Here is a 12500-nt window from a genome sequence, read left to right as displayed (position 1 = left end):
AAGCGAGACGTAGCCAACGCTAACTTCTGAGGGATGGAGGTATTCACATTACTTCGAACTCATTGAAACTAAGGGGAGGAATGTGAGTGTTAGTTGTAGCCTACACTGTGCCCTGATTTTTTGTCCACTGCCGTTAACTCAACTGCCAGCCTATTGATACGATTTGCACAAGCTTTGCACCAAAATTCGGAGGAGCGCCTGTTTAATGAAAGAGTATAAGGCTATAAAATAAGCCCTCATATATTTTGTGTTTACCTATATGCCCAAGATGTAGCGAGGCTATGTTATTTGATATTGTTTCATAGGGCTTTAGTGGTGGTGTGGAAGCCTATAAGCCTAATGTTTTCTTGTCAAGTGCTCTGTTTGTGGGATATTTAAAAGAATACCAAAGAAATACCTGTTATGTCCTCCATAGTAGAACTTTATGTAGGCCTACACATTTAAGAACAGATATTGGGTTCTGCCCAAAGTCGAGCAACATAAAAGTAACGTAAAAGTAACGAGTAACATAAAAAGTTACTTTCCATAGAGGGTAACTAAGTAAACTAAGTAAACTAAACTAAGTTACTTTTTTTAAGTAACGAGTAACGAGCAAACACTACTTTTTAAAAGTAACTTCCCCAACACATCAACTAAAGCATTAGGTATGGTGGGTACATCATTATGATTTATGATTTCTTAAGCATGATCATCATGATTACATGAATTTAAGGTTAATTACGCTAAGGTTAATTATTGGCCCCTCAACTAAAGTTGTGAATAATGGCATGTGTTTAAAGAACTGCACAAGTTGTGTTCAAATCAGAATTTGAGTAGTACTGACCACATTTTTGGCAGAAAAGGAAATCATCATGATCATTTTTAATAAATCATAATTCATAATGATGTGCCCACTGTACCTAATGTTTTAGTTGATGTGTTCGTGTATAATAATAATAATAATAAGCTTTATTTGTATAGCACCTTTCATACACAGAATGCAGCTCAAAGTGCTTTACATTTGAAGCATGTAACAAAATAATAGTCAGTCAGTCATTATCAATCACATTTCTTCATTGCTGGGCCGTTTGTGATCCACTCAGCAACATATCAAAAATATAGAAAATGACATGTCATAAGACTGGCACCCCCCACAAGCACGCCATATGGCAACTGTGGCAAGGAAAAACTCCCATATTCCAGGAAGAAACCTTGAGCAGAACCTGACTTAATAGGGGGAGCCCATCTGCTTCTGGCTGGCTGCACCCTCCAATAGCAGCAGATGTAGAATAATCTGAACAAGTAGTCTACAGGATAAGATGAGTTAACTAAAAGCTTTCCTGTACAGGTATGTTTTCAGATCTTTTTTAAAAATATTTACTGAACTCGCCTGCTTGATGTACAGAGGCAGGGTGTTCCATAGTTTGGGGGCATAATGGATAAAAGCAGCTTCTCCACTTTGTTTGTGGAGCACTTTGGGTACGATTAAATAATTAGAATTGGATGATCTAAGTTTCCTTTGTGGTTGATAAGATATTAAAAGCTCAGAGATATATGAAGGTGCTATGCCATTCAGAGCTTTGTAAGTAATTAACATAACCTTAAAATCAATTCTATAGGAAATAGGAAGCCAGTGCAGTTCAGCCAACACAGGGGTGATGTGTTCTCTCTTCTTGGTCTTAGTTAAAAGTCTAGCCGCAGAGTTCTGTATGAGTGCCAATTTCTTTAGATGTTTTTTGGGAAGACCAGTGAAAAGTGCATTGCGGTAGTCTAACCTGCTAGTGATAAAGGCGTGAATTATTTTTTCTGCATCTTGTTGAGTTAAAAAGGGCCGCACTTTGGCAATGTTTCTCAAGTGGAAATAGGCTGTTTGAGTAACTTTACTGATATGGGGCTTAAAACTTAACTCTGCATCTAAGATGACACCGAGGCTTGTTACTTTTTGTTTGACCTGGTGTGCCAAGTTCCCCAGATTACTAAGAACAATATCTCGCTTTAGTTTTGGTCCCACCAAAAGTACCTCTGTTTTGTCATCATTTAGTTTCAGAAAATTTTTGCTCATCCACTGATTAATGGAGGTTAGGCATGCAGTGAGGGAGCAAAGGCCATCTGGGTTAGTTGGCTCCACAGAAATATACAATTGGGTATCATCTGCGTAGCTATGGAAGTTTACATTATGCTGACTTATGACGTTTCCCAATGGAAGCATATATAGGGAAAATAGCAGGGGACCAAGGCAGCTCCCCTGGGCCACACCAAAAGGCAAGTCATGTTTTTCAGATACATGATCTCCTAGACTGATATAAAAATCTCTGCCAGTAATGTAGGTTTGAAACCAGTTTAGAGCATTATCAGAGAGACCCACCCACTTCGCAAGGCGGTGAATTAGGATGCTATGATCAATGGTGTCAAATGCCGCACTCAAATCCAGAAGAATAAGGATTGAGACTTTGTTTGAGTCAGTAGCCAGTCTGAGATCATTGACTATTTTTACTAGAGCCGTTTCTGTGCTGTGATTTGATCTAAAACCTGATTGGAATTTTTCAAGGATACTGTTTTCATTGAGGAAGGTATTTAACTGATTACAAACAACTTTTTCAAGTACTTTGCTCAGGAATGGTAGATTTGATATAGGCCTGTAGTTGCTCAGATTGGTATGGTCAAGATTTGACTTTTTAAGTAAAGGTTTCACAACAGCGGTTTTAAAAGCAGTTGGAAATATACCTGTTTCTAATGAGGTATTTATTACCTTGAGAATAAAGGGAGCTAAGCTATCATATACTTTTTTGAGGAATCTAGTAGGGATCGGATCTAAAACACATGTTGAGGAGCCGGTTTGAGTTATAATTTTACCAAGCTCAGATTGAGTAATAGTGCTAAAGGACCTTAATTTTGGGGGGCTGTTTTTGGGTGTACTATCAAACATATTACTTGTGTTACCAATAGCCTCCCTTATAGAAATTACTTTGTTTTTGAAGAAGTCTGCAAATTCTTCGCATCTTAGAGAGGATGCCTGACTGAGTGTATCAAAAGGTGTTTGATGCAATAGCCTATCAATGTATGAGGTCACGAATGACAGACTATGAACTCATGTCAATTCCTGATGATTCATGAGTTATTAAGATTTTAATGTATTTGGACTAGCTGTTACAATCCCAAAGAACCGGCTTTGCTTGGTCTGTTTATCCTACTGAAGGGGGATGGGGGAATGGGTGGGTAGGTAGGGGGTGAGGTGCTGTTGACCACCTGTGGATGTTGACTGGGACACATCGTCAGTAGTTTACTGGGTGTTTCGGCCTTTTACTCACCATACAACCTCTGCTGAGGCAGGCCCACCACAGGTTGATCAACCCTGGGTGTGTGTCCCAGAGTCCCTGGCCCTTGCAGTTAACTTAGCCCAAGTGGGGTCCTTCCTCTTCAGCCATAGCCAGTAGCTCCTTCTCTCCGCTGTGACTGCAAGGGCTTTTGTTATTCTTCGGTTTACCTGACCCCTGATTCTCAGCTCCCTCAGAAGTTTTACCGTGGAGTTTGCATGACCCTTGACCCCCAGCTCCCTCAGAAGTTTAACCGTGGAGTTTACCTGACCCCTGCATCCCACTTTGATTGGACGCAGCTTGATGTTCTAGCCACGCTGCTCCGCTTCTGCTGCCAGGCTGGAGTATCGCAGCATTTTCTGCTCATGTTCCTCTTCCACGGTGTCCTACCAAGGGACTGTCAGTTCTACTATGAAGGCTGTTTGTTGATCCTCAGACCATAGGGCAAGGTCTGGTCTCAGGCTGGTGCTGGCAATTTCTTTGGGGAAGGTATAAGCTTGTGGATTACAGTACATCGACACACATCTTCCAGTCCCTGGCTGCACTCAGAGAGGATGCCTCTGGCCTTGAGGAGTTCCCTTTCTGCCCTTGGCCTTCTTGGTGAAAAGATACTGTGTACGCCTGCTGGTCATTGATGTGTAGTTTGTTGATAGCTTTCCTTTTTGTTTCTAGTTCTGCTGCCAGGCATTTCAGAACCTGGTTATGCCTCCAGGTGTATTGTCCTTGAATTTCCCCTGGGGATCAATAAAGTATCTATCTATCTGATGGCTGGTGTTGCATCCTACTAAGATGTGTTTGAGATTTGCTGGACATTGAGCAGACTTTGAACAGAGGGGACAGGTGGGATATTCCCCAGACCAGCGGTGTAAGTTAGCAGGAAGGGAGGGCATTGTATGTGGCACGAATGAGAGCGCTTACAGTATGCTGCTTGCTTCTTTGTACCACAGGTCTCTCCAGGTGGTGTTCCTTTTCACAACATCCTCCCACCTTGTCCAGCGTCCTTGTGAGACTTGAGATACAGTTTTGGCAATCCTGCCAGCTTCTTCCTGCTGGCGCACCTCTTCCACCACTAGTTGGCATGCACTGCTAGTGTAGCTTTCTGCCAGGTCGGCCTAGGTGTTTCTAGCCAAAGGCCCCCTCACCTGGCTAGGTGTTTCTAGCCAGAAGGCCCCCTCTCCCTTGCTGAACCTGACCCACAATGTTGCGATTTCGTAGGGCTGATCTTGCTTGGGTTCCACTTCCTTCCTGTGTTGAGGGTGTGTGTGTGTGTGTGTTGAGGGTGTGTGTGTGTGTGTGTTGAGGGTGACCGCAGCCCAGGCACGGGGTGGGTAATCGAGAGAATCGGGAGAATTCCCGGTGGGCCGCTTCACTTTTGGGCCGGTCGAGGAAAAAAAATGTTGACATTTGTCACGTTAGTCTAACTTCTCTTAAAGTAGGACACGTTCCGCATTCTGTGCATGACACCGTTGCCTCTGCATGGGTTGTAGCCTACCGTGTGAGGGAGTTCTCCCCTCCCAAAAAGAGTTGGTTGGGTCCATATAGCCCGTCTTTTCCAAAAAACTTTTCTCAGATACGGATAGCCGGGCCGGCCCTACAGTAGCCATAAGCGTCAGGAAGGATGGATGGTAGAAAGAGGCCAGGAGGGACTGAAATGGCCAGGTAGATGCTGCTAAATGTGCCAAGCTTCTAGATTAGGCCTACAGACAAAAGTGGCAACTGGTAAAGATAGATAGTTATAGGCAATGATTATTAGCAGTTATTGGGCTAATATTGGACGTTTGTAACGTTGTCAAGCTATTTGCAAGCAACATATTACATTTCTTAAAATATTAGCCTTTTGTATCCGATTCATAGACATTGCAGTATGCAAATATTAATAACAAAACTGAAGTTTGATCTGTGTAGGCCTATGCGGTAAAAATTGTAGCCTCTGAGCAGCAGATCAACCAGTCGACCACTGAAAATGATGAGCCCGAAATTAGTGATAAGGAGGCCATGACTACAGGGACAAGTAGAGAGGATAAATTAAAGTTATTTAATGTAAGAAAGAGCCAAATATGTATGCTACATGATGAACCTAAATGCCTTGTTTGCTTAAAAGAGGGTGTAGTAAAGGAGTAGGCTAAATCACCAAACAACAATATAGCCTATACCCATGCAAAAAACATGTAGCCTAAACATTAGTTCAATATGCCTTTGTGGAAGCGTGGGATAGGCTACATTTCAAAGGCTTTCTTTCTTTCTGTCTTTCTTTCTGTTTTTGTTAACTTGTGGAATAGTGGAATATTTTTTGTTAACTTCTCAGTTGAAGTGAATTAATATAACCTTTACACATTTGTTGAACCATGGTACTAATAAAAACTACAGGATAGTAAGAGCTGAAATGTTGCTTCATTTATCCAATTTCCACCACTATGGAAAACGTGGGCCGGTCTTGGGCCTGAAACTCCCCGGCTGAAAAGTGGCCCCACTCCGGCCCTGCCGCAGCCTCTCTCACTACTGTGCCCTGGGATTCTTTAAGCATCATCTCCAGTCTTACCTTGGAGCATTTGTACTCCTCTGTAAGACTGGAGATTGGGAGTGAAAGGGCTCCATATTCATACAGGGCTATGCTGGTGAGGCATCTTGATAGCCCTAGCCATCTCCTCAGATAATAACTGATCAGCCTTTCCAGTTTGTGCGCATGGGATATAGCCAAAGACTTTCTAATGAGGGGACACAGCACTCCAAAAATACTCCATAGAAATGCATGGGGTTCGTTTGTAACGCCAATATGGCAGTTGTCTACACATATCCCGCCCCTTCCGCGGCAAAAAAGTCAACATGTGCGAATCATGTGGTGTATTGTGAATACATTGTGCCAATCATGTGTTGTGACCTCGCCGCTGGAGCAATGTTGGTGTCGCGAAGCCTTGCACACGTGCATTTCTGCCCAAAATAGATGCCCGATAAGTACCCAAAAAGTGCTGCAATATGGCCGCCGAGTGGAGGGACTTGCCTAAAAGGACTTTGATAGCCACCTCGTACATGGTGCCACAAGGGGCCACATGAGGCAGCACGCCTTCAGCTTCCCTGGGAGGGCTGATTTGTCTATGTGCTTGAGGCCAGTGATTGTGTCTTTTTTCAGCTGTTGGATCTGCTGTGCATCTTTGAGGTTTGCATCATACCAGCGCCCTAGACTTTTTATTGGCTTCTGGAGGAGCGTTGCTATTGGTTCATTTTTCATGCAGAACCTGTCATTGTCATTGTTGTTGATTTTTGCCCTTAATTATTGAAATGCTGCGAGACTTGGACGGTTTGAGTTCAATACATAAAGGAATGAAGTAATACATAAATCATGAATTAATTCATGCATGAATTCATGATAATTTATGTACCGTAAAGTGTTACCTGGAATTCAAACTCTGGACCTGGAGTTTATGGAGTTTATATATTGTAAGTACACAAACATACACTCATATGTATGTGTGGGGTCACATACAGACCCAGTCACACACACACACACACACACACACACACACACTCACAGCACACATTGCAGCACACATAAATATTCCCGGATACACATGCATGAACACACCCTCACATATCCAATACTGTATTGTGTCAACATCCAATAGAGTGTCCTCAGCTGCCCTGTCCCACCCTACCCTTCTGTTACACCCAATCGTAGCGCAGTGGAGCGCAAGCGGCACTAATAACACTGCTCTGCAGCCCTTGTCACAAGCTTGATTGTGTGTGTTCTGATGTGTACGGGTGTGTGTGTGTGTGTGTGTGTGTGTGTGTGTGTGTTTGTGTGTGCATGTGTGTACGGGTGTGTGTATGTGTGTGTGTGTATGTGTGTGTGTACGGATGTGTGTGTGTGTGTGTGTGTAAGTGTGTGTGTGTCCGTGTGTGTGTGTGTGTGTGTGTGTGTTTGTGTGTGTGTGTGTATGTGTGTGTGTGTGTGTGTGTGTGTGTGTGTATGTGTGTGTGTGTGTGCGTGTGTGTATGTGTGTGTGCGTGTGTGTGTGTGTGTGTTTGTGTGTATGTGTGTGTGTTTGTGTGTGTAAGGAGATGACCAAAGCCTCTTGCATTTGCTTAATTGGAGTGAGTGACACACTGAGGTCCCAGGAGGAGCGGCTGGTGACATCACGGCAGCATCAAGCACATCACGGCAGCACATCACGGCAGCACATCACATCACGGCAGCACAAGCACATCACGGCAGAACATCACGGCAGCACAAGCACATCACGGCAGCACACCATCACGGCAGCACATCATCACGGCAGCGCATCACGGCAGCACAAGCACATCACGGCAGCATCAAGCACATCACGGCAGCACAAGCACATCACGGCAGCATCAAGCACATCACGGCAGCACAGCACATCACGGCAGCACATCACATCACGGCAGCACATCACATCACGGCAGCACAGCACATCACGGCAGCACATCATCACGGCAGCGCATCACGGCAGCACAAGCACATCACGGCAGCACATCATCACGGCAGCGCATCAAGCAGCACAAGCACATCACGGCAGCACAAGCACATCACGGCAGCACATCACTGCAGCACATCACGGCAGCACATCGCGGCAGCACATCACGGCAGCACGGGTTTAGATCACTGTGTCTCATGCTGATTGTCTCATTTATGGCACAGTGCCTTGCTATACCATTGAAACCATTATTTTGCTGGGGATTGCAGGAATGACAACATGTTGTGGCATCGGAGCAAGCAGGGTTGGAGGTGTATGGGTATTTGTCATATCGACAGCAGTATGAACTATGAATCACATATGAATCAGAAGTGCATAGTAGTAGTCTATCAGCAATATAGTACTTATGCCTTATGTTTATTAGTGCCCAAATTCAGTGGACACATTGTGTATTTGTGAATGTGTGTGTATGAGTAATATTTGACCAGGACTATCTTTTCTTTGACTGAAGTAAAGGAATTGTGTACTTTGTTCACCTCTGCTATATTTGATTGATATTTGATATTTGATATTTAGGCGCCTCCACCTTGGACCCTGAGATGTGTGGGCGTTACAAACTCTCCGTGATGGTCAGGGACATGGCAGGGAAAGCCAACGCCTTCTTTTCCACTGGGATTGTCATTGTGGAAGTTACCGGAAACACCTGGGCCTCACCGGATCCTGTGAGACTACAAGAGAATCTCCCAGGCCCCTACCCCATACCCATCTCACAGGTAACACACCTGTCAGACACCATCCAATGCCCATCTCACAGGTAATGTGGTATAAAATTATCACTAATGTCTGTAAACATCATGATGAGACAAAGAGTGTTTAAACGGTAAAACATGTATTTATATAACCTCAACGACAATCAAGTAATACCCAGACATCATTCTTATATAATAATCTTTTATAACTTTTTAAATAACAAGTTTAAGTATTACTAATAACATAACGAAGCCATCCTACCAGAATGTGCACTCTGTATCCCGATGTCTCTGCTTGCTGCCCTGCGTCTCATTTTGTTGCACTGTGTCTCATGCTGCCTTAACCTGGGCCTTTTGAAGAAACCAAAGTCGGCCTTGAAGCTGCAAGATAACGCGTACACAGGGCGAGCTCTACTCATAACAACCAGTAGGACAGTGCAGGGGGGCGAACGATATTTAACCCATGCACAATGTATGACCTGTGATCACTCTATACTGTGAACTTTCCGTAAACTTAAGGTGAAAAGTTCATACCCTTGGCAGCAATATTGCTGACTTGCGAAGATAAGAGCGAACAACGATCCTTTCATAACGCCATCTGTGGGTCGGGGTAGTGTTGTGTCAGCATTTTGGAGGGGTATAAGTAAGAGAGTTCTACCTTTGTTCGGGAGTGCCTTCTCGAGACACACTCACGGTTTATTGCTGTTGGTATTGCTGCTAGCATCAATAAAACCATTTTTGCATCGAATTCTGCCTGCTTGAAAGCTCCTTTTTGCTTTAGCATAAGTTTTATTGGTGATTTTTTCTTGAAGTCGTGAGCTCAATTTTCTACTTATCTACTGGCCGATTTGATGACCTTCCACCACGACAGTAACACACCTGTCAGACACCATCCAATGCCCATCTCACAGGTAACACACCTGTCAGACACCAACCCACACCCATTCACAGGTAATATACCTGCAGGCCCCTACCCCATACCCATCTCACAGGTAACACACCTGTCAGACACCAACCCACACCCATTCACAGGTAACATACCTGCAGGCCCCTACCCCATACCCATCTCACAGGTAACACACCTGTCAGACACCAACCCACACCCATTTACAGGTAACATACCTGCAGGCCCCTACCCCATACCCATCTCACAGGTAACACACCTGTCAGACACCAACCCACACCCATTCACAGGTAACATACCTGCAGGCCCCTACCCCATACCCATCTCACAGGTAACACACCTGTCAGACACCAACCCACACCCATTCACAGGTAACATACCTGCAGGCCCCTACCCCATACCCATCTCACAGGTAACACACCTGTCAGACACCAACCCACACCCATTCACAGGTAACATACCTGCAGGCTCCTACCCCATACCCATCTCACAGGTAACACACGTCAGACACCCTGACACCTGCCCCATACCCCTCTCAGTTTACACACCTGTCAGATACCTACTTACCCGATACCTCAGGTAACACACCTGTCAGACGCCTAACCCATACCTATCTGTCAGGTAACACGTCAGACACCCTGACACCTGCCCCATACCCCTCTCAGGTAACACACCTGTGTCTTAGGTAACATACCTGTTAGACCCCCACCCCATACCTATCTCTCACACATCTGTCAGACGCACAGTGAGGCAAGCTCCAGTGTGACCTCTATATGACCTCAATATTACACCAGTCTCACCAGCACACATGGAACTCATAGCACACCTAATGAAAAAGTGTGTGTGTGTGTGTGTGTGTCTGTCTGTGTATGTATGTGTATGTGTATGTGTGTGTGTGTGTGTCTGTCTGTCTGTATGTGTATTTGTATGTGTATGTGTGTGTGTGTGTGTGTGTGTGTGTGTGTGTGTGTGTGTGTGTGTGTCTGTCTGTGTATGTGTATGTGTGTGTGTGTGTGTGTGTGTGTGTGTGTGTGTGTATGTGTGTGAGGTTTGGTCAGGTGAGATCCTCTGGTGGATGCAGGCCATATCTGGGCTCGAGTCAGGCATTGTTTATGAGGGACTCCAGTTTGGCGCAGCTTCTTTCACCCTAAAGAGCCATGTCTCCCTGTAACCTTTGGTATCTGCGGATCTGATTAACCAGCTAGGCCTCACTGAGTGCTGCTAAACATTTGGCAAGCACACACACGGCTTTGTTTCTGTTCCGCTTTGGACGCACTAGAACAAATATAGTCTGGATTATCCATTCATGTCCAATGTCACTTTTATCCCTGTCCACATCTCCCTCTCTCTCTCTCTCTCTCTCTGTCTCTCTCTCTCTCTCTCTCTCTATCTTGGTGACTCATTCAAGTTGTTGCATGTATTACTTCTAAGACACACAGGGCCGGCAGATGGACTAACGCTACTTCAGGCAGATTTGATTCGCAACGTGCGCGTAAAATCATGGCGAGGTATGTACAAACAGGCCGCACTGAGGAAAAAGCGCAGACTGCCTGTCGCGGGAGCCAGGGGCGTCATGCAAGCCAAAATTCAGGGGGGGCACAATCAGACAATTTTTTTCGGGGGGGGTCATGTTAGAGGGGGGCCGGAGATTTCTCCCCCTGGAAATTTTGAAATTCTGGCTGCTAAACATCCCATTTCAATGCAGTTTGGGAGGGACAGAAATACCTTAACAGAGCAAGCAGCAACCCTCCTCTATCTGAGGACTAAGCTAAAGTATCTATTTTGTAAGTTAATGTAAAACACATAAGTTGGTGAAAGAACTGTAAGCTCAAATTCAGCTCATTAAAGTGTAAGCTCATTAAAGCATGTTTAGACACACACATTTACACTTAGGCCTACTACACATGATTTTAAAAACAGTAGCCATTGCAGTTATGATTTGATTGATATGTGACCTAAGAACAATCTTACATTAAAAAATGGTGCTGAAGTCTGACTTTGTGGTGCTCAGAAATTAAATTATTATGACCGCCGCGCAGCGAAGCGTTTAGTCAGAATTTTTTTTTTCTTTTTCGCATGCCCAAATTTCCGTCAATGAGTCCCAGGACACTGAAAGACCGGGGTACACGAAACTTGGTGGGCATGTAACCCCACATGGATAGCATGGAACCATCGTTTTTCGTTTTGATCTGTAGCCCCCCCGCTGGACTGGACCCCCCGAAAAGAGGTTAGGGCAGACACAGTTTTCTGTGAATATCTCGAAAACCGTAGGGTTTAGTAGGACCATTTTTTTTTGTATGTTGATCTCAAGGGGCCATGTCAACCCATTCCATAACCACTCATTTCATGTATAGCGCCACCTAGTTAAACACAAAAAAGTAAAAATGAGGTGTTGTAATCACAGGTATCTGTGACCTAACATAGTCAAAACTGCACGAAATTGGAAGTGTAGGATCATTATGACACCCTCTGTATGCACGCCAAATTTTGTGGAATTCCGTTCATGGGGGGCCACACAATAAATTAATTTATGTTACTATACACCAACTGGCCTGTATGTGGCCGGAGACAGTTTTCTGTGAATATCTCGAGAACCGTAGGGCCTAGGAGGTCCACCTTTTTTATGTATGTTGGTCTTAAGGGGGCATGTCAACCCATCTCATTACCACTTATTTCATGTATAGCACCACCTAGTTAAAAATTAAAAAGCAAAAAATTAGGTGTTTTTATCACAATATCTCTGGCTGACAAGGTCAAAACTGCACGAAATTAAAAGTGTAGGATCATTATGACACCCTCCGAATGCATGCCAAGTTTTGTGTACTTTCGTTCATGGGGGGCCTTACAATAAAATAATTTATGTGTTTATTTAGTGACGTACACCAACAAGGATTCCCGGGACACTAAAAGACCGGGGTACACAAAACTTGGTGGGCATGTACCCCCGCATGGATAGCATGGAACCGTCATTTTTCGTTTTGATCTGTAGCCCCCCCGCTGGACTGGACCCCCCGAAAGGAGGGTCGGGCAGACACAGTTCTCTGTGAATATCTTGAGAACCGTAGGGCCTAGGATGACCATTTTTTTCCGTATGTTTGCCTCCAGGGGTCACGTTAACCCATTT

At 44.5% G+C, this 12500-nt stretch overlaps 1 protein-coding gene across 1 annotated transcript in view; it reads left to right on the top strand.

Moving 5' to 3' along the window:
• Positions 1-12500, top strand: part of cdh16 (cadherin 16, KSP-cadherin) — a 72033-nt gene that overhangs the window by 14116 nt on the left and 45417 nt on the right. The window contains exon 6 of the mRNA XM_076287978.1: positions 8300-8496. Within this exon, the coding sequence (XP_076144093.1) occupies positions 8300-8496 (197 nt within the window). The remainder of the gene's footprint in view (positions 1-8299; positions 8497-12500) is intronic.

Source organism: Alosa pseudoharengus, unplaced genomic scaffold (genome assembly GCF_046254945.1).
Source record: "Alosa pseudoharengus isolate Yale_2024_CS ecotype anadromous, Long Island Sound unplaced genomic scaffold, YU_APseudo_1.1 YU_APseudo_1.1_scf_16, whole genome shotgun sequence".
Classification (NCBI taxonomy): Eukaryota; Metazoa; Chordata; class Actinopteri; order Clupeiformes; family Clupeidae; genus Alosa; species Alosa pseudoharengus.
The sequence above is the reverse complement of the archived record's forward strand: the minus strand, read 5'-3'. Positions and strand labels throughout refer to the sequence as shown.